This window comes from Nicotiana sylvestris, chromosome 4 (assembly GCF_000393655.2).
Source record: "Nicotiana sylvestris chromosome 4, ASM39365v2, whole genome shotgun sequence".
Classification (NCBI taxonomy): Eukaryota; Viridiplantae; Streptophyta; class Magnoliopsida; order Solanales; family Solanaceae; genus Nicotiana; species Nicotiana sylvestris.
The window spans coordinates 6,244,963-6,271,903 of NC_091060.1; the positions used below are offsets into that span (position 1 = coordinate 6,244,963).

At 37.6% G+C, this 26,941-nt stretch overlaps 2 protein-coding genes across 2 annotated transcripts; one reads left to right on the forward strand and one right to left on the reverse strand.

The window, feature by feature from the left end:
* The first annotated feature begins 18,100 nt into the window (after nucleotides 1–18,100).
* LOC104232379 (uncharacterized membrane protein At1g16860-like) lies at nucleotides 18,101–22,561 on the forward strand. The gene is made up of 4 exons (XM_009785569.2): nucleotides 18,101–18,916; nucleotides 20,819–20,974; nucleotides 21,548–21,759; nucleotides 21,899–22,561. Exons 1-4 carry the CDS (start codon nucleotides 18,176–18,178, stop codon nucleotides 22,089–22,091), a joined length of 1,302 nt encoding a protein of 433 aa, XP_009783871.1. The 5' UTR covers nucleotides 18,101–18,175; the 3' UTR covers nucleotides 22,092–22,561.
* A 195-nt stretch (nucleotides 22,562–22,756) lies between these two features.
* On the reverse strand, nucleotides 22,757–26,758 carry LOC104232378 (tropinone reductase-like 3). Its single transcript, XM_009785568.2, has 6 exons — nucleotides 26,312–26,758; nucleotides 25,041–25,157; nucleotides 23,760–23,894; nucleotides 23,440–23,565; nucleotides 23,255–23,356; nucleotides 22,757–23,162 (listed from the first exon to the last, which is right to left on the reverse strand). Exons 1-6 carry the CDS (start codon nucleotides 26,441–26,443, stop codon nucleotides 23,013–23,015), a joined length of 762 nt encoding a protein of 253 aa, XP_009783870.1. The 5' UTR covers nucleotides 26,444–26,758; the 3' UTR covers nucleotides 22,757–23,012.
* Nucleotides 26,759–26,941: the final 183 nt, after the last annotated feature.

Here is a 26,941-nt window from a genome sequence, read left to right on the forward strand (position 1 = left end):
CACCAAATAAAATCCCTAAAATCTCTCTAAAATATAAACATTCATCTTAAATAAAACTCTATTTATAACACATTACTAGTTTTTAACTAGAAAATTAACGATTAACAATTGATAGAAGCTAACGACAGTAGTTACTCCTTCTATCCCAATTAGTTCGGATATCGAGCGCCAAAATTTTGTTTTCTTTGATTGTAATTTTTTATATAACTTTATATATTTTAAATTATTAATTATTTTGACTTATAGTATTTTTTATGTAATTTTTAAATATATAAATTTTATTTTTAAAAACTTTAAAAAAATTATTTAAACTTTACAGTAAAAATTAAGAAATTTGACTCTCGAAATTCGAGTCCCGCCACATGGAGACAGAGGAAATAATTAGTGCTAATAAGTAGTATCAATTATCAATAATAATGAGTACCGAACATAGCGTACAAAAGTAGCTTTATTAAACCTAAAGTTAGGTGTTTGTTTTATTCATGTAGCTCAAGTTTCTTATAAGTTGGTGTTTTAGTAACATTATTATATCGTTTGAAGCATATGATTAGCTCAAAGTTATTTAATAGAATGATTCGGTTGGTATGAATTTAAAATTTATAAAATGGAACTCTTGCCCAAGTTTAGTCAACAACAGCATTAATTTTATCTACGTCGGATAACAACCTTGCTATTTTAAGAAAGACTAAATAAATTAAATAACAAGTTATGAATGATTGTCCCGCAGAAAAAATTACAAACTACAATAGTAATTAGGGCTGTGCATGGATCGCATCGGATTTAGCACATTTCGCATTGAAATTTCGGATTTCGGATTTCACAAATCATAATAGAACAAAATTAACATAAACAACAGTTCAATTCAACATAGTTCTAATTCTTGTGAACATCAGTCCTAATCCACATAGTTCTTGGTCATCTCTATAGTTCTAATTCTTGTGAACAAAGTTCTCGAACATCAGTCCTAATTGACATACACATAGTTAAAAATTATAATTCAACAAGAAAAGGAAAGCTGCAAATCCTAATTCTTGTGATAGAATCCATTACATAAACAAAACACAATCTTCATAACAAAACAAAATATACTGAAATCTCAAATATATGTTAATGAACTGAAATCCTCAACCAGAATTCCTTAATAGACTACACAAATGAGTTCCAAGTTCCAACTTCTATTGGTGAGATCTTGGAGCTTGGGGCGATTCAGTGCCAGTGACACTGCCTTCTCTTCATACTCTTTCATACTGTAAAATGTAAAGCAAATAAACATGAACAAGCCCAAAAAGGTAGACACACAGATAAGAAAATAAGTCATCCTTCTCTAAGAAAGGGGGAGAAAGAGAGAGAGAACGAGAGAGAAGGAGTGAGTCTTAGTGTCTTACCAGTGCGGTCGTCGGAACACTGAGAAGAGATAGAGGAAGCGACGAGCAGGAGCAGCTTGAGCCTTGAGGCATGAAGTGAGCAGCAGCCAGCAGTCTCTGCCTCTCTGGGTGTGAGGCGTGAAGTGAGGGAGCAGCAGAATAAAATAAGACCTAACCGGCTAACCCTAACAATAAAATTAGTTTTTATACTTCCCTTAATAAATTTGGATTTCGGATCGGATCGGCTTCAAACTATATAAATCCGAATCCAATCCGAAAATCCGAAATTTTAATAAATCAAATCCGAATCCGATCTAAATATCCGAAATTCGAAATCCGAAATCCGAAATTGAGCGGATCGGATCGGATTTTGGATATCCGATCCAAATGCACAGCCCTAATAGTAATAGATATACAAACTATTGAGTTTGAGTATTTTTGTTTTCTTAATTAAAGATGAATGGCTTCATGTATGTGTCACGAGAAATAATTTTATCTGATTTACTCCCACCGTCTCAAATTATCTGTCGCGTTTCTCCTTTACATGACCCTTAAAAATTTCAATTAGAAGGGTTTTTTCTTTATTTTATTCTTATTTACTAGTATCCGTATCCGCGCATTCCAAGGAGAATAATAATATAATTCTTGTTAAGAAAATATATCTTGGAAAAGATGGTAGATACAAAAAAGCATGAAAATGCTATTATTTTTTGGAACATATTAATGTAATGGATGTTCGTATAATAAAGTAGTAAGGAAACTCAATAGAGAAACATACAGTTATTTCTTGAAGTCCAATAATGTTCTTTATAGCCTTAATAAAGCAAGTCAAGTATACCCAGAGGTGGATCCAGGATTTAAACCTATGAGTTCAACTTTTAAATTTTTTAGTATTGAACTCATTATATTTTTAAAAGTTAAGGATTTATATTTACTATTTTTGCAATTTTAATAAATTTTTACTCTACGTCGAAAGTTATGGGTTCAATTGAACCCATCGAGTATGCCCTACATACGCTCCTATGTATACCAGCTAGATTGCCACAAACAAATGTCTCTCATGCCTTGAAAAATCAGAAATACGACAAAGCCATAGTATTTTAAGATAAAAAAATCAGACCTCATAACATACCGTTACGGAAAAACAATTACTCTCATTTGCATAACCTTGACATCCATAATGTATGCGAACTCTGACAACAACTTCAATTCTACTAATACTCATCTTAATGCTTATTTTGCAAAGTTATGGCCGTTTATTTAATGATTTAAAAGCTAAGACCAAAGGCAAAATGTTTCAGTATTGTCACGATCCTAACCCCAAACCCGATCGTGATGACGCCTCTCGTGAAGACAAGGCCAGCCAATTAAACCCAATTTACTTTTAAACAGTTAAATAACATAAAAGCAGTCTGAAACATGATATAGCAATACTAAGTAGCGAATAATGCCAATAAAGTGCGGAAGTACAACCCAACACAACCCTAACCGGGATGTCACAAGTCACAAACATCTCTAAACCATAATACTAGTCTGCTAAAGTCATAAACTACTACAAGTGTTTGAAAGGAAACAGAAATGATAGAGAAGTAGAGACACGGGGCTGCGGACGTCAACAACTACCTCGTAGTCTCCGAAAAACTGCCTGGAACTGGAGGAATCAGCACTCAGGAGCGATACTAACTACGCCTAAATCTGCACACAGGGTGCAGGAGTAAAGTGAGTACTCCAACTCAGTGAGTAAAAAATATAAATAATGACTAAAGGTAAGAAATCACATAAGGCACAAAGCATTCTATAATGAAGCAGTAAAATCACTTAAAACAGTAAAACAGTGAAAATTCAAGTGAAAATCCCTTTCTCAACAAGTAAAACAAGTAATTGACCGGTAAATATGAAAGATAAACATATAAAGGTCCGCCCCTCGGGCACAATGTCAACAACTCCGCCCCTCGGGCAATATCTCAAAACAATAACAACCCCTTGGGTAATCACATAGAACGGTACAAGCCCCTCGGGCAAACCACATAGAACAATACCAGCCCCTTGGGCTATCACATAGAACAATATCAGCCCCTCGGGCTATATCTCACATCACAATAGGTACCCGCGCTCACTGGGGGGTGTACAGACTCCGGAAGGGGCCCCTTACGGCCCAAGCGCAATATCAATCCATCTCGTGGCATCAAATCTAGGCCCTTGGCCTCATATCAGTCAAGCCACCTCGTGGCGTATATATCTCAGGACCTCGGCCTCATAAACAGTATCAACAAGCCACCTCGTGGCGTACATATCTCAGGCCCTCGGCCTTACTCAGTCAAAAATACTCACAAGCCCCTTGGGCAATAGTAAAACAGTATTTCTCAGCCCAAAACATCATTTAAAAATCATTTAAGGCTCAAAATTGAGTAAAATTGGCTGAGTAGTAAAACAGTGGAAAATAATGGGACTGAATTCAAGTAATAAGTCAAACAGTAAGGAAATGGTAATAAAAAACCCCGAAGGATTCAAATAGTTGGCACGAAGCCCAAATATGGAAATCAGCCCAAAGCATGATGAAATCAAACAAGTTTCAGTCAAATACGTGGTAAAATCATCAATTAGGACGGTCCAAGTCACAATCTCCAATAGTGCACGACTCTACGCTCGTCATCAAGCGTGTGCCTCACCTCAATATAGTACTACGATGTGCAATCCAAGGTTTCAAACCCTCAGAGCATCATTTACAATCATTACTCACCTCGAACCGACTAATTCTCTAGCTTACGACGCCTTTTCCCCTCGAATTGGCCTCCACGCGCGTCGAATCTATCCAAAATCAGAACGAATACGTCACAATATGCTAAGGGAACAAAGCCCAAGCGAGAACAATCAACAAAGGGCACGATTCCTGAAATTACCAAAACCCGAACCCCGAGCCCACGTCTCGAAATTGGTAAAATTTACATTTTCAGAATCCTCATAACCTCACGAGTCTAACCATACCAAAATTATCCAATTTCGGTACCATTTGGTCCTTCAAATCATCATTTTATATTTTTGGAAGATTCCACAACTTTTCTTCCCAAATTCCATCCCAAATCACGAATTAAATGATGAATTCAATGATAGATTCATGTATTCTAGCCAAATCTGAGTTAAAATCACTTACCCCGATGAATTTTTTGAAAACCCTTCAAAATATCGCCAAAATCCGAGCTCTCTAGATCAAGATATTAAATAAAACCCAAAACCTCGTATTTATAGAGTACCCCACAGATTTCCACCTCCGCGGGTCACACAAAATCGACCGCGGTCCGCACAAAAACGACCGCGGCCACACAGGCTTTCCTCTACAGTGATGGGCTTTAGTATTTTATACATACCTTTCGCTACATTTGTCCAAATTGCTATATCGTTACCTTTCTAGAAACTAGACACGAAGGGCTACAACTTTTGTTTTTGAATAATCTCCAAATTCTTTGTATATCAAAAGATATGATCTTCCGAATTAGGACCAGTGAAATGTTCCCCACCGCGGCCGCACTTCATTATGTGCGGTCCGCACAGCACCTACCGCGGCCGCACTTCATTTTGTGCGGACTACGCGGGTGGGTTCCGAGGCCTGCAACCCTTCTGGACCTGCTACAACTATGATTTTCGGCCTAAAATATCCTGGAACCTACCCGGGACTTCAAACCAATTGTACCAACACATCCCATGACATCGTTCAAACTTGTTCAAAACTTCGGAACGCTCACAACAACACCAAAATCACCAATTTAACATAGGATTCAAGCCTAAGAACTCCAAGAACTCTTAAATTATACTTTCGATCAAGAAGTCTATCAAATCTCACCCGAATGACCTGAAATTTTGCACACACATCCCAAATGACACAACTAAGCTACTGCAACTCTTGGAATTCCTTTCCGACCCCTATATTAAAATCTCGCCTATCTACCGGAAATCGCCAAAATATCAACTTCGCCAATTTAAGCTTAAATCTTCTCTTCAACTCCAAAACTCATTCCGATCGCGCTCCTAAGTCACAAATCACCTAACGGAGCTAACCAAACCATAAAAACTTTAATCAGAGATTATATACAAACAAGTCAAATATTGGTCAACCCTTTCAAATCTCAAACTTCAAACTAGGAACTGTTCTTTCAAGTTTATTCTGATTATCCTGAAAACTAAAACCAACGATCTACATAAGTCATATTACATCACACGGGCAAGTCATGCCCGAGAACTGGCGAGCGAAATGCAAAAGCTCAAAACGACCGGTCAGGTCGTTACATCCTCCCCCACTTAAACACATGTTCGTCCTCGAACGTGCCCAGAGTTGTTCCAGAAGCCAACCAATTGCTGAATAACTTTACCATGCATATACCCGGGGGTGATCCCACATCATCCTATCTCATATAGGTTCGATAACACAATATAACTGAAATTTCACAATCCATCCTAGTCCATAAACCATAGAACCACATTTCCACTTCTAAAATCATTAACACGATCAGAATCTCACATTTATACTGTGAATAAGTCCGAACAAGCTGTAACAAACCATATATGCTATCTCCGGTGCAGTCACATGATATACCACATAACTCAACACTTGTAGTGATAAATTCTAACTACATCAGCCGCACACAACATCTGCATACCGATAGCAAAAATCTTATCAACTAAAGTCTCACCCTAACACTTTCATATACTTCCAATGATCACTAAAACATGCGGTAAGCCATAACCATTTCCCAAATCAACCATTCAAGAAGCCACTTCTCCTTGGGCAAATACCACAACAAATTTCTGAGCCGAAGCTCGATATTATCCCTCGGATATGCTAAAATCGAACCCGTTCGTATTCATTAATGATCCCAACGGTCTCCTCTAATCCAACACACTACTTTGATGACATGACACATCAATACAGGCCTAAGCCACAGCTTGCACAATACATGCACCAATAACCAACAATCCGAATGTACTCAAATCATGAAAATGACCCAAATGAAAGAGTTGTACCTCAAGCTCACCAGTACCACCACAACACAAGGCTGAGAACCCTTCTCGCATCATGGGAACAGAACACACGAATCTAACCCGCCAGGTCATACCTCCACATAACTTTACTGCAATGCGCGATCCTATCCAACACTGCTCCACATGAACCACCTCAAGTCACTATGCTCGAAATCGACAACTACGCACAATTTGATGTCTGGAATCAAAGCAATTCATCATACCCATGGTAGATCAAATAACCTACACCATACAAGCCCGAAAGGACATAACCCATACATCATTCACCGAGTAACACCCAATTTCTCTTCCCGCTCGACTTCCACTATGAAACCTCAATAGAACCACACCCTAGGTGCCTATAATTGACAAATCACAACACCTCTCTCAGCAATACAATTCAGAGCCACCCAAGCCGACTCAAGTTAGAACATGCATCCACATTGGCCTGCCAATGAACTCCTTATCAAGGAAATCTTGAGGTTGTTCCTTCAACCCCTCTAACTCTATCGGTGCCATACGATACGGTGCCCGACATCAAATCAATACCGAAATCAACCACCCTGCCCGGCGACATGCTCGGCTACAAGAAACACATCTGAAAAGTCCATCACTACCGGAACTGAATCAATGGTAGGAGCCTCTACACTGACATTTATCATGAAAGCCCACATAAGAAAAACAATCTTCCCAACCGTCCGCTGGATCTTCAAAATATAAAACCACTTAAATAAGACATAATCTGTCGAACCTCGCCACTCAATCCATGGCATTTTTGGCATAGCCAACAGCATCGCCTTAGTGCAATAGTCCAAAATGACACAACATGGAGACAACCAGTCTGAACCCAATATCATATCCAAAATCTAATATACCAAGCAATGAAAGATCCGCTCGGGTTACCAAACCCCCAATAATTACTAAACAGTGCCGATACACACGACTCACAATTACAATATAGCCTAAATGTGAGAACTTCCCTGACTCTAAGTCCATATGGCACATGACTCAACACACCTGATCCCAATTCCGTCGTTCGATTGCATACCGCACCTCGAATACCCAATCATTCCATGAAAGATACTCTAAAATTCCCCTGTGTCACCAAGCAAACTCGAATATCAGCAGTCGATCTAACAAGAAAGTGCCGCAATACTACTGAAGTATCATCAACTTAATCACATTGCCTTTCCTAAAACATATACCCTCGTAAAGTCACTCCAACTAGAAATACCATTTCCTTAATCATCTGAAGATCATCCCCCTAATCATCTGAAGCTCATTTCTCTAATCATCTGAAACTGCTTGTGCTGCCTAAGAATTTTATGACTTTCCGTTCAAAACTGAACCGCAACCTTACACACGTGATTCTCAATCCTTCACAATATACCGCATAACCCGTACTATCCTAGGATAACCATGAGAACTTCATATCTCTTCCGAACCACAAGCAACTATAAATTCCACTAGCCAAGAACTTCCCATTGATCTCATCTAGAAGAGAACCACTATACATCCCATGATCCTCACGCCAATAGGAAAAATATACCTCTCTAACTGTGGTGGAAACCATCTAGAACTCCCCGAATTCCTTTTGCACAACACTAACTCATCAGGACTGAATCCTCTAACTCAACCGAGCTACGCATGTCACTAAAACCCAAAAGAATTGCCGCGAAACACCTGCAGAGACTCGTTACCTCGAAAACACCCAAGGAACTAATCATATCCTTACCATACCGATCTGGACTACTACCACGCTATCCCATCTATTTGAGTTTCCCTCTGATCTACCGTTAGCTTGACACTTCTTCTTGCTACAACACCACAATTCCTCAACCCAGACTCACCACGCGAGACCCAAGCACAAAACCACACCGTCCAAGACTCATAAGCCGCTAAATACTCTCTCAAATATTCTCAAAAGTACAACATTCAAAATGCTTTACTCCGAGAAACCTTCCTACGAATCTAAATTCGTTACCTTTACCTTCCTGATACTGATACATAGAATCCCATAATTAATATAGAAAATACCACAAGTCTTGACATCTTCCAATGAAAACTCAGCTTCTAACCACATATACAACCTTAAAATTTCTCATTTTACATGTAGAATCTTGAACGTATTAGAACTATTCTTGAGAGTCATTCACTCTATTCAAACTGCAATTAGTCTGATCAAACGAACCGATCAACCTGTGCATCATTAGCACTCCGACACCACAGAATGTGACATCATTCCATTACAACCAATCAACTTCCTGCTCTATGCACCGAGCATTCTTGCCAATAACAACTCAAGACATCCTGTGATTTTCACACACCTATGAAGCATAATATAATCTTCGTCGAAATTTTCCTTTACCGGAGCCATCCTCGGTCTCAACCTCCGTAGGCCATAACTGATTCACCCGAACGTCTCAAATCGAAACCAACATAGCACATAACCATGCAATCAACTAATCAACAGTAGACTCCCCCACTTGGCTCGAAGCCATAGATCAAAACACACTCAATAACTCATAACGCATATACTCCATTGCTGCCATAGAACCTTAGTGAGATCAAACTCAAATCCCTTGTAAGCTTGTGAAAACACGGATCATCTAGAATTTAACTTTTCTGCAAATCTCGCATTCATCCTCGCAACAGTCAAGCCCACTCTCTTAAGTGACCCAATTTAAATTACAACACATATCTTTCACTTGCAAATGAGATCTTCTAACAGACACATAAGGATCACACAACCTCAGAACACTTCGCAAGAGATAACCCACCTACTTTGCCTCAAATTAACATTTTTGTATACCTTCCACCGTCATAAACTATACACAATCACTTAGTCTTCCTGAGTCTGAACTCATACCGCAATATGAAATTTACTTCACTTACAACTAGGAAACATGAAAAGATCCTTCACACGCCCGTAACTCGGGGCTATACCTCGAATCAAGATGGAATTCAAGCACCTAATAGTACTTCTATCCTCTAGCAGACCCTTCTCGTCGCCTCCAAATCATATGGATACATCTCGCAGTACTAGCATACTCATCACATAGTTATCCAACCGTCACTCCCATTAGTAGGGACACTACCGAACATATGAGTTCAAAAACACTTGTTCACACAATCAACACCTCGGTGCTCAAGTTATAGGCAAAGATCCGGCCTCAAGTCCTCCAGACTATCCCAACATCAACTTACAGAGATCATAAATCGCCCCTCGATCAGGGAATCACAAGCCACCGAGGCACATCTGATACTGAGCGCTCATGCGCGCATACGAATGCGTGGAAGGAATTCAAAAGTTACTTTTCAAGCTGAATCAAGGACGCACAATTAGAATACAAGAATGTGAAGTTTTCCTAAAGGTCCTGCAGCCTCTCGAGGATAAATACAGACGTCTCTGTACCGATCCGCGAGACTCTACTAAGCCTGCTCATGACTCGTGAGACCTATGTAACCTAGGCTTTGATACCAACTTGTCACGACCCTAACCCCGAACCCGATCGTGATGGCACCTCTCGTGAAGACAAGGCCAGCCAATTAAACCCAATTCACTTTTTAATTAGTTAAATAACATAAAAGCAGTCTGAAACATGATACAACAATACTAAGTAGCGAATAATGCCCATAAAGTGCGGAAGTACAACCCAACACAGCCCTAACCAGGGTGTCACAAGTCACGAGCATCTCTAAACCACAATACTAGTCTGCTAAAGTCATAAACTACTACAAGTGTTTGAAAGGAAATAGAAATGATAGAGAAGTAGAGACACAGGGCTGCAAACGTCAACAGTTACCTCGTAGTCTCCGAAAAACTGCTTGGAACTGGAGGAATCAACACTCAGGAGCGACACCAGCTACGCCTGAATCTGCACACTGGGTGCAGGGATGAAAGTGAGTACTCTAACTCAGTGAGTAACAAATATAAATAATGACTGAAGGTAAGAAATCACATAAGGCACAAAGCATTCTATAATGAAGCAGTAAAATCACTTAAAACAGTAAAACAGTGAAAAGTCAAGTAAAAATCCCTTTCTCAACAAGTAAAACAAGTAATTGAGAGGTAAATATGAAAGATAAACATATAAAGGTTCGCCCCTCGGACACAATGTCAACAACTCCGCCCCTCGGGCAATATCTCAGAACAATAACAGCCCCTCGGACAATCACATAAAATGGTACTAGCCCCTCGGGCAAATCACATAGAACAATACCAGCCCCTCGGGCTATCACATAGAACAATATCATCCCCTCGGGCTATATCTCACATCACAATGGGTACCCGCGCTCACTGGGGGTGTACAGACTCCGGGAGGGGCCCCTTACGGCCCAGCGCAATATCAAGCCATCTCGTGGCACCAAATCAAGGCCCTCGGCCTCATATCAGTCAAGCCACCTCGTGTCGTATATATCTCAGGCCCTCGGCCTCATAAACAATATCAACAAGCCACCTCTTGGCGTACATATCTCAGGCCCTCGGCCTCAATCAGTATCAGTATTTCCTCACAACTAGGCCCTCGGCCTTACTCAGTCAAAAATACTCACAAGCCCCTCGGGCAAAAGTAAAACAGTATTTCTCAGCCCAAAACATCATTTAAAATATCATTTAAGTCTCAAATTTGAGTAAAATTGGCTGAGTAGTAAAACAGTGGAAAATAACGGGACTGAGTTCAAGTAATAAGTCAAACAGTGAGGAAATGGTAATAAAAATCCCCGAAGGGTACAAATAGTTGGCACGAAGCCCAAATATGACAATCAGCCCAAAACATGATGAAAACAAACAAGTTTCAATCAAATACGCGGTAAAATCATCAATTGGGACGGACCAAGTCACAATCCCCAATAGTGCACGACCCCACGCTCATCATCAAGCGTGTGCCTCACCTAAATATAGCACTACGATGTGCAATCCGGGGTTTCAAACCCTTAGAGCATCATTTACAATCATTACTCACCTCGAACCGGCTAATTCTCTAGCTCGCGATGCCTTTGCCCCTTGAATTGGCCTCCACGCACGTCGAATCTATCCAAAATCAGAACGAATACGTCACAATATGCTAAGGGAACAAAGCCCAAGCGAGAATAATCAACAAAGGGCACGATTTCAGAAATTACCAAAACCCGAGCCCCGGGCCCACGTCTCGAAATCAGGTAAAATTTATATTTTCAGAATTCTCATACCCTCACGAGTCTAACCATACCAAAATTATCCAATTCCGATACCATTTGGTCCTTCAAATCATCATTTTTATATTTTTGGAAGATTTCACAACTTTTCTTCTCAAATTCCATCCCAAATCACGAATTAAATGATAGATTCATGTATTCTAGCCAAATTTGAGTTAGAATCACTTACCCCGATGAATTTTTTGAAAAACCTTTGAAAAATCGCCAAAATCTGAGCTCTCTAGGTCAAAATATTAAATAAAACCCAAAACCTCGTATTTATAGAGTATCACACAGATTTCCACCTCCGCGGGCTGCACAAAATCGACCGCGGTCCGCACAAAACCAGTGCGGCCCGCACAAAAACGACCGCGGTCGCACAGGCTTTCCTCTTCAGTGACAGGCTTTAGTGTTTTGGCCATAACTTTCGCTACAAATGTTCAAATTGCGATATCTTTACCTTTCTGGAAACGAGACACGAAGGAATATAACTTTCGTTTTTGAATCATCTCCAAATTCTTTGTAGAACAAAAGATATGAGCTTCCGAAATAGGACAAGTGAAATGTTCCCCACCGCGGCCGCACTGCATTTTGTGCAGTCCGCACAGCACCTACCGCGGCCGCACTTCATTTTGTGCGGACCGCGCAGGTGGGTTCCGAGGCCTGCAACCCATGACATCGTTCAAACTTGTTCAAAACTTTGGAACGCTCACAACAACACCAAAATAACCAATTTAACATAGGATTCAAGCCTAAGAACTCCAAGAACTCTTAAATTATGCTTTCAATCAAAAAGTCTATCAAACCTCACCCGAATGACCTGAAATTTTGCACACACATCCCAAATAACACAACGAAGCTACTACAACTCTCGTAATTTCTTTCCGACCCCTATATCAAAATCTCGCCTATCAACTGGAAATCGCCAAAATATCAACTTCGCCAATTTAATCCTACATCTTCTCTACAACTCCAAAACCCATTCCGATTGCGCTCCTAAGTCACAAATCACCGAACGGAGCTAACCAAACCATAAAATTTTCAATCCGAAATCATATACAAACAAGTCAAATATTGGTCAAGCCTTTCAAATCTCAAACTTCAAACTGGGAATTGTTCTTCCAAGTTTATTCCGATTATCTTGAAAACCAAAACCAACGATCTACATAAATCATATTATATTACACGGGGCAAGTCATGCCCGAGAACTGGCAAGCGAAATGCAAAAGCTCAAAACAACCGGTCGGGTCGTTACAATCATTCATACACAAGGCAAAATTCTAATTATTCTTATTTTAAAAAAGTATTGGTACAGTAAAATTTTAGTTATTTGGAATTCAATGAAATGGAGAGACTCATTCTATATTTTCTAGCACCGACAATTATTAATTCCTTTGTTTTGCACAGACCTTCGAGATCATTTATTTTCAAATATCATTACACATGTGTGTACGTGTGTGCATTTATTTAGCCCAAAGAAAAATAAGTTAGAATGTTGGGAGCTAAATGGTTATGCCATATTTTCTAGTTTGTAAAAATAGGGCAGCCCATAAGATTTGAACCTGAACCAACGACACAAATATAAATTGGGTATAATTGCCTATTACTCGACTCGTCTACCTTACTTTACCCACGAGTGTAGTTGCACTTTCAATTGAATTGTAAATATTATTAAAGTTATAAAATCCACCATCAAGGTTGATTTATAATGTTGTTCAAGTTAGAACTCAATAGTTATGCTATATTTTTCCCTTTGAAAACGGGGCACTCTGATGAGATTTGAACCTGAACCACCGATATAAATTTTAAGGATTAAGTCTTCTGCTGACATAATAATATTAATGTGGTATAATTGCCTATTACTCGACTTGTCATATTACTTTAGAACCCAAGAGTATAGTTTTCTTTCTATTGAATTGTAAATATTGTTAAAGTAATAAAATCTACTATCAGAGTTGATTTATAATGTTGTTAAAGTTACAAAATCCACGTAGGGCGACTATACATTCCGATATCTTATATGCAAATCAGAAATAATAGATGCTAACTAAACAATCAAATTTTTGGTAATTGAGAGAGACTATCTTCTTTATCTTTCGAATTAGCCATCTTTATGGATTTCATATTTACCTACCGTTGAAGGTTTTATTGACAACTTATAATCAATAATGTGTGTATCTCAGATTGGTTAACGTATTAAAAAGTTCGGTGAATATCAAGTATCGGCCAGAAAAAGTTTGTAGCTCAAGCAACGAATTTAAAAGTCTGAATTTAATGTATTTCGAGCTCATTGATACAGAGACAACCGTTCTTGAATTTCTATTTCTAACCTTTACTAATTCATTTTTTTTGCACAGATCTTCGATATAATATGGCCTTCCAGGGAAATGGTTATAGCTTAGGACGGACTATTATTCAATATCTGCTCGAATCACATACAAAATGGAAAATGTTTACTGCCAGCCTGCCAGGCAGATGATGTATGATGAACTATCTCAAGAAATTATTAAATTAATCGAGTTTGATGAAAAGATAATAAGTTATGATGTCAATAATAAACATATTCTTTCAAGTTAAGGATTAATCACATCGGCATCCTTGGCAAAAGTTTTTAACTTTCCTCTTTAGATGTAATTTCCTATTTATGTGTACTTGGCATTATTTCGACACTTTATGTTATTGGATATTTATTCTATTTATATATTATCTCCATTTTCAAGAGCAATTACTACTAAGGTTAAAATGAGGAAAAAAAATTCTTTGTGAGGAAAAAAAATAATCTTGTCACGAACTTCTAAAATAATAAATAATTTGAGATAACTATTTTTATAAAGACAGATAATTTGAGATAAAGGGAGTATATCTTAGCAACTGGATTATAAGCATACAAGTTTGTATAATTGCATCTTAAAAAGATTTACTCTAATCTTAGACAAATTGTTTGTGAGTCCTTTAAATGCGTTTTTTTTTTCCTAAAAAAATGCGTATATTAATCATTAACAATTAATAAAGGTCCAAATCGGATAGAATTTTTTGGTTATTCAGTTCTAATAAAAATTTCATCAAAACTAGTGAAATATCAAAATAGCAACAGAAGGTAGAGATTCTTTGCAGTTAGGCCCTCAACTATGTGCGGAGTTACCCTTGTTCAAGGGGAGTCAATTGATATCCTGTTGTCGGAAAATTATAATGTGTAAATAGGTCAATCGTGACCAAGAGGCCACGGATTCAAGCCGTGGAAATCAATGTTTTAAAAGGCGTGGGCATAAGGCGAAACGTTTTACATATGCCTCAGCGAGGCGTAAGCCCCGATGCACGGGACATAAGCCCCATAGATATTTAATTTTTAATATTTTTTAAAATAATATAATTACAATAAATATTTATAAGCAGTTAAAATTGCATAAGAATTGAAGAAAACTATAAATATGTGAAGTGGCGCGTGCATGCTCCATCCCCACAAAAAATTAGTCAAAATAATCTATTATACGCTACTCAGAAGCACAAGTAACTTGAGTCGAAAAGAATAAATTTTTCTATATGGAGGAACAAAAAGGATGACTAACTTGCAATTTGAAATTTGAACTTGCTGCTATGAAGGAGAATGAATATTTGTAAAAAAAATTGAATATTCGTTGTTTTTAGGAGATATTAACAAAGTAGCGGACAAGATAAAGAATTGGGAAAGAACATGAATTAGGGCTTCAATCAATAAAAAAAAAAGGTCTTGACTTTTAAATTTAATATATTTCAGTTCCATTTTAAAATTTTTGAGTAATTACCAAGATGAATTTTGAGAATTCGGATATTATATAAATGACTTATTCGACAAATTTTAATTTAATTTGAAAAAGTCTCTGGGGGTTATGCTTCACTAAAAAACGCACCTCAAATGCCCGGGCGCACGCCCCGAATTGCTGGGCGTACGCCTCTTGAGACTTTCGCCCCGCACCATCGCCTCGGGGCGTTTTTGGTGTGCCCCGCCCAGGGCTCGCTCTGAAAACGCCTTTTAAAACACTGGTGAAAACAATCTCATGTAGAAATGCAGGGTAAGATTGCGTACAATAGACACTTATAGTCTCCCTTCCCTCGGACTCCGCATATAGTAGGAGTTTAGTGTACTGGCTATCCTTTTCTTAGATAACTCAATTTTTTAAATATATTATATGTTAAATTCTTTCAGATTTCGTATGTTTACTTCTTTATATTTTGGATCATTTTAGTGAAACTGTGGACTCCGCCCTTATCTCATAGAAATTGAAATTGATGGGAACCAAGTTACTGTAGTTGACCAATACACTAACATGGCTACTAACTAAATGACTTGATATATTTGATTAAGATGTGATAATTGCAAATTTGTTGCACTGTTTTAAGGTAATTACGCTTGAGAAATAAATTGTGACAGCAAAAGGTCAACTACCCTTTTGGACACAAGATTTGAAAGTGACTATACCAGTTTAACAAATTGAAAAGTTCAAATATCAATTTTCTTGCACTTATTTGGGTACATTCTGAATCTCTAATTTAGATTCCTGTTTTAGGTCCCATTTGTTTTTTTTTTAAATTTAAAATGTTTGAATATGAGATAAACATTTTTAAATGAAAAATTAAGATTTTTAAATTTCATAAAAGCTTGGCTAAACGGGGCTATTAGCATTTAACAATGGTGTTTTTATCGGCTTAGATTATCTTTTGACCTAATACATACTTTATATCATAGGATTATGGTTAGCGACCTTGAGTTTTAAATGTTCGTTTTTAACCTTCCTTTTGAACTTAGAGCCTGTTTGGACATATAATTTTTTTCATTTTTTTCGATTTTTTTTTTTACTTTTTTTTGAAATATGTGTTATGACATAAAATTTTCAATTTTCACTTGAAGATGAGATTTAAATTTTTTTGAAAATTTTAAAAACTACAAAAAGCTATTTTTCAAAATTTTCACTCAGATCACTCACAAAACTTCAAAAACAACCCAAATTATATTCATGTCCAAACACAACTCTAATTTTCAAATATCATTTTCACTTTTTTTTTTAGAATTTTAAAATCCTTATGTCCAAACGCCCACTTAATTATAATGGAATAAGATTGACGATCACCATATAAGAAATGAGAATTTAATATAAAACATAATTATAAAACTCAAAAAGGACCGCAGGGGATAAATGAGTTGGTTGGGTGAATGGTTTTCCACATGGGAGACCTAGGATCGATTCCCCTCACAACAGCCTCCTCAGTGAGAGCTCATTGCACCGGGCATCCCTAGTGTGGTTTACATCTTCTGCGTGGTTTGAATTATTGCACAGTAAGCAGGTTACCCAAGAAAAAACAAAATCCTTCGAATGCCATCTTTTAATAGAGATTATCCCTAATTAAAATTTCAAGCTAAACATGATTTTACTAGTGCATTATTTACAAAAAAGGATTATTTATATAAAATTTAATTGACAGTATAATACATAGGAGAACCTTTGGCTAAGTTATTCACATGACAAAACCTAGAGATGCCAATAGTTTATTTGCCACCGACAGAAATAAATAAAAGAGAAAAAATGTCAAGGAGATGGAAATAAATATAAAAAATTAAGGCTTATTTAATTAATTTTCATAAAAAAACAAAAATTGATGTAACAACTGTCAACTCAAGATCTGCTGTCTAACGTCATTGGCTTTCTACTAACAACGTAAATAGAAAATGCTTCGTCCTCTTCAACTTATTTACCCGACGATGTTTTTAATTATAAATGCGTCAAAATAATTAATATGATTTTAATTAATACTCCGTATAATACTTATAACATTTTTAACTTTTAACAATAAATTTATTGAATCGTTAAATTTTGAACTATAATGTGATAGGTTCTCTATTAAGATAATTTTCAACTATTATTCTAAAATTTTCTTCCAAGTCTATAATAGTATACATAAATCAAATTTACATTTTAAATTCATTGCCTAATCTAATATAATCACATAAAATTTAAGGGAAAATGGGTGATAAATTATATATTCACTTAGTTTCTAAGAGTTCGTTTGGCCATAAAAAAGAACTTTACTTTTTTCGAATTTTTTTTACCTTTTTCCGAATCAGTATTTAGCCATGGAAATTTTTCTTTTTTCACTTGAAAATAAATTTTGAAATTTTTTCGAAAATTTGATAAACTCCAAAAGCAGTTTTTCAAATTCCACTTCTGATCACTCACAAAAATTCAAAAATAGCCTAAAATTGTGTTCATGTCCAAATACAACTCTAATTTTTAAATACTATTTTTACTTAAATTTTGTTTTTTACTTTTTTTTTTCAGAAATATTAGAATTCTTATGTCCAAACGCCCACTAACTCAAATTAGCTAGGATTAATTTTGTAATAATATTATATAACTTAAATCTTAAGAGCGCGCAAAATAGCCGACACACCAAGAATGGACAGACAGCGCACGTTGTAATGCAATTTAGGGACAGGGGACAAAACCGTCATTATCACTAATCTCCAGGTCCTTTTCGTCTTTTGCCACTTCCCCTTTCCCTTCACCTCCATTTCCTCACTCACTTACTCTAACACTCAACTCTCTCCTTCTGCAACTTCACACACACACATACACTCCCTCTCACCCAAAATGGGTTCTCGAAGCGGGTCGCACCAGCTGAGCAACGGGTTAATCGTCTCGGGTCGACCCGAGCAGCTCAAGGAACGTCAGCCCACAATGGCCTCCCGCGCCGTGCCGTACACTGGTGGCGACGTCAAGAAGTCCGGCGAGTTGGGGAAGATGTACGGCGTCGGTCCTCCTGGCCCACCACCAACTCTTCTCAAACCCTCATCAAGGTCCTCATCTTCACAGCACAACAACAGCGGACCTGTTAGATCCGGCCCGAATTCCGGCCCTATGGTCCATAAACCCGGAAGTTCCGGCCCGATTAGGAAATCATCATCGTCTTCCTCCGGTCAGCTTATGACTCCGATTCAACCTACAGGCCTCATTACATCTGGCCCGTTGAGTACTAATGCGAGCCGGCGATCCGGCCCGCTCGAGCCCACCGGTTCGTTTAAGAAAGTTGTGTACGGTTCTGCTGTTACGAGCTTGGGAGATGTGATAAAGCTAGGATTCAGGGTTTCAAGGGTAACAATGTGGGTGTTTTTAGTGGTAGTGTTGATGGGTTTGGTGGTGGGTGCATTTCTAATGGTGGCGGTTAAAAAGGCGATGATTCTCGTGGCGATAGCGGGTGTTTTAGCTCCAATGGTGATGATTTTACTGTGGAATTTTGGGTATAAAGAACGAGGGTTGTTGGGTTTTTTGAAAAGATATCCTGATGCTGAGCTTAGAGGTGCCGTTGATGGTCAATATGTCAAGGTCACTGGGGTAATTTCGCAAACATTTACTAGCTTTGCTTATATCAGTTCTTAAATTTTCATTCTTAATATTGAGTGTGATGTGATGAGGTTGATGTTTCTAATTCTTGTTTTTAGTTATAATTTTGTAATTAGGTGGTAGTTAGTACATAATACTCACTCCATCCCAATTTAAGTGGGGGTGTTTGATTGGATACGGGATTCAATAGAGAAAGAAATACTTTTGAAACTTATGGTTTAAAATAAGGCAAATATTTCTATGGCTATGAATCATATTATTAAGGTAAAGTTAGAAATGTGTCACTCTTTTTGGAATAAGGAAAAGGAAAGAGTATCACAGTAATTGGGACGGAGGGAGTAGTTTTGTAGGATGGTACTGATGCTAGTTTTGAGACTGGCCATTTACCATTTGGTCCTTGGAGGTGTAGATTACCTTATGTTCTGGAATGAGATTTTGTCTGTGCAAACATTTGGCATGCTTATTACGTGGCGACGATGGTTTTAATTAGAGGTAGATCCATGATTTTAAGACTGTCATTCATCATCTTGTCTTCAAAGGTAAAGTTTGCTATGTTCTGGAGTGAGATTCTGTTTGTGAGGATCTTTATTGTGTTTTGAATTTGAGTTAAAGATACCATGCTCTTGAACTAACCCAGGTTCTGCTTAAAGAAGGGTTATGTGCACCTTTTATCTGTGGGTTTCCAATCTTGGCTGCTGAGGCCTGAGTTATGGATACTCTAAGGGATCGTTTGGTTACCGGGATAGGGATACTAATCCTGGGATAAAATTTGGTACTTCATCTATCCCAAGCTTGGTAATGGTTATTAGGCCATTGGCTGATATTGGTATCAGTTTTATACCAAAAAATTGGTATTAACTGTCCCACATTGGATGTGGGATAATAATCCCTATCAATCCCAGGACAAACCTTTATATGTCCTAAAGGTTTTCGAAGTTCTTAATGGGACAGAGTTGTTGTAGGAGGATATAGGGGATAACCTAATTTGGTGTGGAAGGGATAGATACTATGTTGCTCAGGTCATTTAAAAATGTTCGCGCCCGTGTCCGATCCTCCAAAAATGCAAGTTGCATTTCCTAGCACCCGTCGATGAGGGTGAGTAGTTGCTAGCGAACTGTGTATATTCATTAAATTAAAAATCTATGCGAGAGGACTGGAGTTCGATTTTCGAAACGCCCCCAATTATTTGTTATCAATTATTATTTTGCACCCAAGAGTGCGGCCTAGTGGTCAATGATGTGGATTGAGAATCATGAGGTCCCCAGTTCAAATTCCAACGGAGTCAAAAATACTACGTGATTTCTTCCCATCTGTCCAAACATTGGTGGACAAAGTTACCTGGTACCTGTTACTGGTGGGAGGTAGCAGGTATCCTATGGAATTAGTCGAGGTGCGCCCAAGTTGGCCAGACACCACGATTATAAAAATATTATCGATAAGTATTTAATTAATTAAATGTAAAAAAATCAAGTCATTCATTATTATATAACAACCATTGGTCATTTAATCAAATAAAAATTGAGTTAAATTACATTGTTGACAAGAAATATAAGTTAATTTTCAACAAGAATGTACTGGTCTGTTCCCTGAATCCTAAAAGTTTATGTGATGTTGAAACTGACTTTTATATACACACCCGTGACGGATATACGCACCCGTACCTAAGCACAATTTTATGTGTTGTTTCACTGGATTTATGGATTCACAAAATTTCTTACACACTGAAGAGCATTTGGAAGAAAACCATACAGAAAGTTACCTCACAGTTATTAATGTTTGTTTTGAATATGTTATAACATGCTGTTTGGTTGTATTCAGACATCTAAGTTTCCACATTTAAATTTCTTCCATTCCTAGAATAATAGGAAGAGTATAATATACTGTTTTGTGTAGGTTGTCACTTGTGGAAGTATCCCACTTGAAACTTCTTTTCAGCAGATACCTAGATGTGTATATGCTTCTACAGAACTGTATGAATACAAAGGTTGGGGTGGTAAATCTGCACATCCTAGCCACCGTTGCTTCTCATGGGGACGCAGGCATTCGGAGGTTAGTTTGCATTTATTTACTATTTGAGCATTTCCAGGCTTGCTTGGCAAAAATGAATTGGTATTGCCCATCTCGGAATTTTATCTCAAGTATCACATTATTCTTTTATAACACAATTGCAAAAATACACTTGCTGTTGGTCCTTGTTTCAATTTGTCCCCGTGAGAGCTTTGTAATGCTTCCAATTTATTCCAAAGCATTTGTACTCTTATCATGTAGGAACTTGAATAAAGTTGTATTAGGTTTAAGAGCTGAAAGGTTGGGAGCCGGGGCATGCGGGGCCCATGGACTGTCAATATTCAAGGTTGAATAACTAATAACATGCTAATCTCTACAAGTTCATAGAATATATCAAAAGGCCTGACCAACATCATATGCTAACTATTAGACTTGAATATCAGAAGCTTCATCATATGCTAACTCTTCTGCTTCGGCTGGTTAGCTTTTGCATGGTTGTTGACATGGCTATTGCTGTAGTGTTAATCCTTGTGATTCTGTATTGGCCTAACTCCTAATCGTTTGTCCTAAAACTCCAATTGAAGATTCATGGTTGCTTTTACCTCTTGAAAACAGAAATATGTAGCTGATTTCTATATCTCAGACTTCCAGTCGGGATTAAGAGCTATGGTGAAGGCAGGTTATGGAGCAAAAGTTGCCCCATTTGTCAAGCCGACAACAGTTATTGATGTAACAAAGAGTAACAAAGAGTTGTCTCCCAACTTCCTGCGCTGGCTTGCTGATCGGAGCCTCTCAAGTGATGACCGCATAATGCGCCTCAAAGAAGGGTAAGTTGTGGTTTTATCTTGCAATTCACGAACTTGACAGATGATTTCACATGGGCTTTCATATTTATGTGCCTCTATCATAATTTTGTGACAACCTTCCGAGTCTTGGCTCATTCTTTGTGGTTGCTCCTAATGACAGCTACATCAAAGAAGGGAGCACTGTAAGCGTCATGGGTGTTGTAAGGCGCCATGAGAATGTCCTAATGATTGTTCCACCAGCGGAGCCTATTTCAACAGGTTGTCAGTGGACTCGCTGCCTTCTCCCTACTTACATTGAAGGCCTCATCTTAACATGTGATGACAGTCAGAATTCAGATGTGATCCCTGTATAAGTTTGCTCATGTAGTTTCAATTTTGATTTCTGATGAGTCATGACGATAGAGTGAATCAGATGGCAATGTGGGGACAGCAAAACCTCCTTGGTTGTGCCAGTGCAAAGATTCAAGTGTAACATCAAACAGGGAACATCAGCAGGGAAAGCTGAAGATGGTAGACGTCTGAAGTTAGTTTTCCCACGTTTTCACTATTTTAGCAGAGATCGCGAAGGAAGAGGAGGAAAAAGCGTTCTACCTTAAGCAGCTAGTCGTGTTGTATCGTGCATATTTCATTTCTGGTTTGGTTTTAGATACTTCTATGTACATAAACTATCAAGGTATTTATATATGTTCATATTTTGGCTTTAGCTTTCATTTCATATGCACATTCGGCTGTGGGGTTCCTCTGTAAAATAATGAGTTCTATATTATTATAAGCATTAAGCTTCTCTTGTAATTGTATCAGTAATATTACACTCTTCATTTCATTAGCTCCGTGTCTCAACTATCACCTGTTAATAAAGAGTTTATCACCTATGTCGATGCTTTCCCATAAGTGGGGGTCTAGAGAGGATAGCGTGTATGCCGATCTTACGTCTTTACTCCTACTTATAGGAAGGCAGAGAAATGTGAGGTTGTTTCTGGTAGATCCTCGACTCAAGAAAGATAAAAGGAAAGAAGAATGTCTAAAGGAGGTAGTAATTTATAAAATGCATTGAAGTAACGGTAAAGGGTAAATGGGATAGCACTCTACCCCAGTGTTCACAATGTTATCAGACATTTTACTAATGAGAAAAGTAAACACTTTCATTTGCTCACAAAGGCAAATATCCAAAAGCGAATGCTTTAGAATATTCTATTTTTCAACACCATAAGCATGTCCTCCGAGAGTGACACAAGGGAGCTAAAACCAGAACGAGAGGCACCACGATCAAGAGGTTAAAGTCTGGAAGGCATTCCTCCAGCGACAACCAGAGTTTCTCCGGTTACATAAGCAGCGTCTTCAGAAGCTAAATACGCAACAGCTGCGGCCATATCTTGTGTTGTTCCAAGCCTATTGAGTAATGTCTTGCCCTCAATCTCTCTCCTCTATACACAATCAGCAATTAGTTAACAAATAAACAATGGATATTCATCTTGTTTTATCATTGAGTAAGAGATTTAAATTAATAAGAACTTACCACATGTTCATTCTGTGTAATGAAATCAGCAAAGTGTGTAGGTACAAAACCCGGTGCTACACAGTTTACACGAGTACCTGGACTCATTTCAGATGCTAGAGCCTGGTATCAAACAAGACAATTAGAAAAAAGCTAATAGGTCATAGTTACTTATGTGGCAGGATGCCAACTTAAAAAGTTAGCACCTTAGTAAGTCCAAGAAGCGCCGTTTTTGTCACCCCATACATACCCATGGAAGCTGGTGGTGAGTAACCAGAAATTGAGGAAATCAGAACAACTGACGAACCCTTCTTAAGGTAAGGCGCTGCGTCCTATATAAGCGACAGAAAGAGCAGAATATTATGTGCAATGGCCAAAACATGAAAAAGTAAGCATTTGGACAGAGGAATTTCAAATAAATGGAAAGATGTGATAAAGAACAAATAGTTAGTATCCTTTAATGTATTCGATAAATGCTCCAGGAAGTAAAACATGCATTTGCAACATTTTATTCTCATCAACTTACTTGTAGTAATAGTATAGAGGCTTTGACATTGATATCCCACAGCTTGTCAAGGACCGATTCTTTAGTTTCTAGTATTGCATCCACTGAAGGATTGACAGCAGCATTTGACACGACGACGTCTAGTTTCCCATATTTCTGGAAAATTACAAATTTATATCAAAAAAGCTGGATGATACGAAATAAAACAGCATTGACTACTCATTTTTCGTAGTTAGATGTTAGAAAAAACGTGCAATTAGCCTTAAAGAAATTCTTAGATCTAAAAACCATTCCCAAGGAAACAAATAAACGCTTGACCTCCAAGAGATGTAAGCACAGACCAAGAAGTGTTGATATGAGGAGATTAGATACTAGGATAACGGAAAATACTCCAACTTTTCTCACTGATCGGGATCCCAATCAAGATTTAACAATTTAAGAATTGTGAAAATTAAGAGTAGGAATACCCTGCTGAATATGGAAATTACGGGGTTTGAGAATAGATAAAGCTTTTATTTGTGCAATCAAAATAGTGACATTGCGTTCCTGCAGCGCAACCACATATCTTGTACCTGATCTTATGTGATTTTGGCTGTAAGCATAATCTGGCAGATAAACCAATAAGATACCTAAGAACCTTGATGAAATGTGCCTAATACCTGTACATGAACTGATAACTAAGTGGTGTTTGTTCAAAATACAGGTGTAAGAAACGTCATTAGAGAAACATTCTTCAGTTTTTACAAAAACGAAAAATTATTCCCAGATATGTTTTCTGAAACAGGTGCCTCCTAAATCAAGAGCCTATCGAAGCTCTCTTTTAGGTCCTAAAATCTCTTCACCCAATGACCCTTTTCAATCATTTAAGTCTTATTTGCACTTGCTAATAATTAGAAAGATAAGAGAAACTACTACTTTGTGAACCATTTGCCTATAAAAGATTATGTACAGAGACTCTACGACCTATTCTTATCCACCTGATTCAGGAAAATAGCTGCACCAGTGCACCTGGACCTTTGATTCAATGGTTAGACTCCTTAGAAACACCCTTAAGCGAAAAACAACAGAGAAAGGTGAATTACAAGTAATTGCTTCGCATGCTAAAGAGTTTGTTACAGTTAGACTTAAAACATATAAATTAAATCAGTTTCAGTTGGTCCGAATATGAGCTAAAGAAGATTACAAACACCAATAGACCTAAAAGACCCCATTGATTCAAAATTCTGAACCGAAGTTACAATTTTAAATTTCAATTCAAGGGTCAGGCCGGAACAGTGGTACAGTGCACAGTATCATTCATACCTGAATGGTTCTCTCTATCAAATTCTTCCTCTGTTGTGCATTTGACACATGACATACTAAACCAAAGACTTCAATTCCTCGATCACTAAGTGTCTTTACTGCTTCATCTACATTTTTCTGTAAAATGAATATACAATACCTCAAGTCAAATCCAGCATGACAAAGAGAGCAAGAATAGACAGATACACATACTTCCATCCAGAAAAAAGTTGCAAAATACCGGTGGTTAAATAGCACACAATCACACACAAAGAAAACTGAGAACAGGAAATAAGCTGAAGAGAGTTGTCCACTATGAAAGAAAAGAAACGGTGCATGAGATCCCCCATTACAATCTCCTTTAAATACTCCAAGTGTTTTCCGAACCAATTGAGCCAATAAGCCTCTCAATAGAAGAAAAAATATACTCCCTCTGTCCCAATTTATGTTGCGGACAAGGCACGGAGTTTAAGAAAATAAAACTTGTAGTCTAAAACAAGGAATAAACATTTTTGTAGGTACAAATCATCTCATTAAGGTTAAAATGTAATTAGATTGTTTCTTAATAAGGAAATATGACATTCTTTTGGGACAAACAAAAAAAGAAAGTATGACACATAAACTAGGACAGAGAGTAAGAGGGTTCAGATTTAAGATCGCTCCACTCTTTGAGTTGCTCCACGCAACGCAATGGTCAGTGGTCAGGGACAAGTTGCGTAACTCTTAGAAGTTTCTATGCAACCACGCACTGGTCACGCTCTGATCGTGCACGGCTAATAAGTCCCATATTTTCTTCACTAGTCCATATCACATGGCTCTGCCCCCCGCATCTCTCTATATCGGCCCTCAACCTCCCCTACCTATACAGATTCCCATTTTTTCCCAATTTTGGGTTGCACCGTGATCATTCGTGGTCGGATCGCAATTCTATTCCACCAGAATTCAAAACATAAAGTCAACAAGAAAACAATGGTCCTATGCCTTTTGTTTGACACAATTTTTCTAGTACAAAATGCATATATAACTACAAAAAGCTGCAATTCATAGTAATTTTACCTAGCTTTTACATGTGTATATTCATTTCACAAAAAATAAGAAAATTAATATCCGAATTGAAAACTAGATGAGCTTATCCTCATATGCCAAATTTTCCCACTGATTTTGGAATTAGGATGGAGTATATGCAACAAGATAACTGAAAGGGAAATAAGCATCAAACTTTAGCAAAATTCTCCAAAAATTGGCAAGAAAGGACAATAAAAAATAAAAAAAATTGGGTGAAGAAATAAAACCTGTTTACGAGAGGAGATAACAACAGAAGCACCTTCTAAAGCAAGCCTCTCAGCAATACTAAAACCAATACCCTGTGTTGAAGCTGTGACAATTACCACTTTCCCTTCAAATCTTTTACCAATTTTCTCCATTGCTATATTTGTTTAGATGCTTAACGTTTTGAACAACACAAGATAGAAAGAAGTAGAGTATTAAGAAGCCAATAGCAGCAAGCCAAAATTGATTTCTTTTCTAGGGAAATGGAATACTAGTAATTGTTTTTCTTCTTGGAAAGACAAGACTTTTCTTTCTGTTCAGATTTGGAGATTTTAACTTTGAGTCTTGTTTTGACTAAATTTTTATTTGATATTTATGAAGGGGAGCATTGGGGCTGGCCGTAAAAGGAAGAGGTTAGTTCACACCTCTCGCAATTGCCTTTCTGGAATCCTTTCGCTAGAGCTATTATTGGGTTTTGGTACGATATTTTTGTATATATATGGGTATAATGGGTCCGGTCCCATCCTTTATATAATTGTACACTTTTATTGAATGTGTGTAAACAATCACGTATAGTTGGATAGTATATGGCCTTGTCGGTTTCTATATTGATATATAGTCGTCCATAACAGCTTTGTCAGCTCGCCCTACTG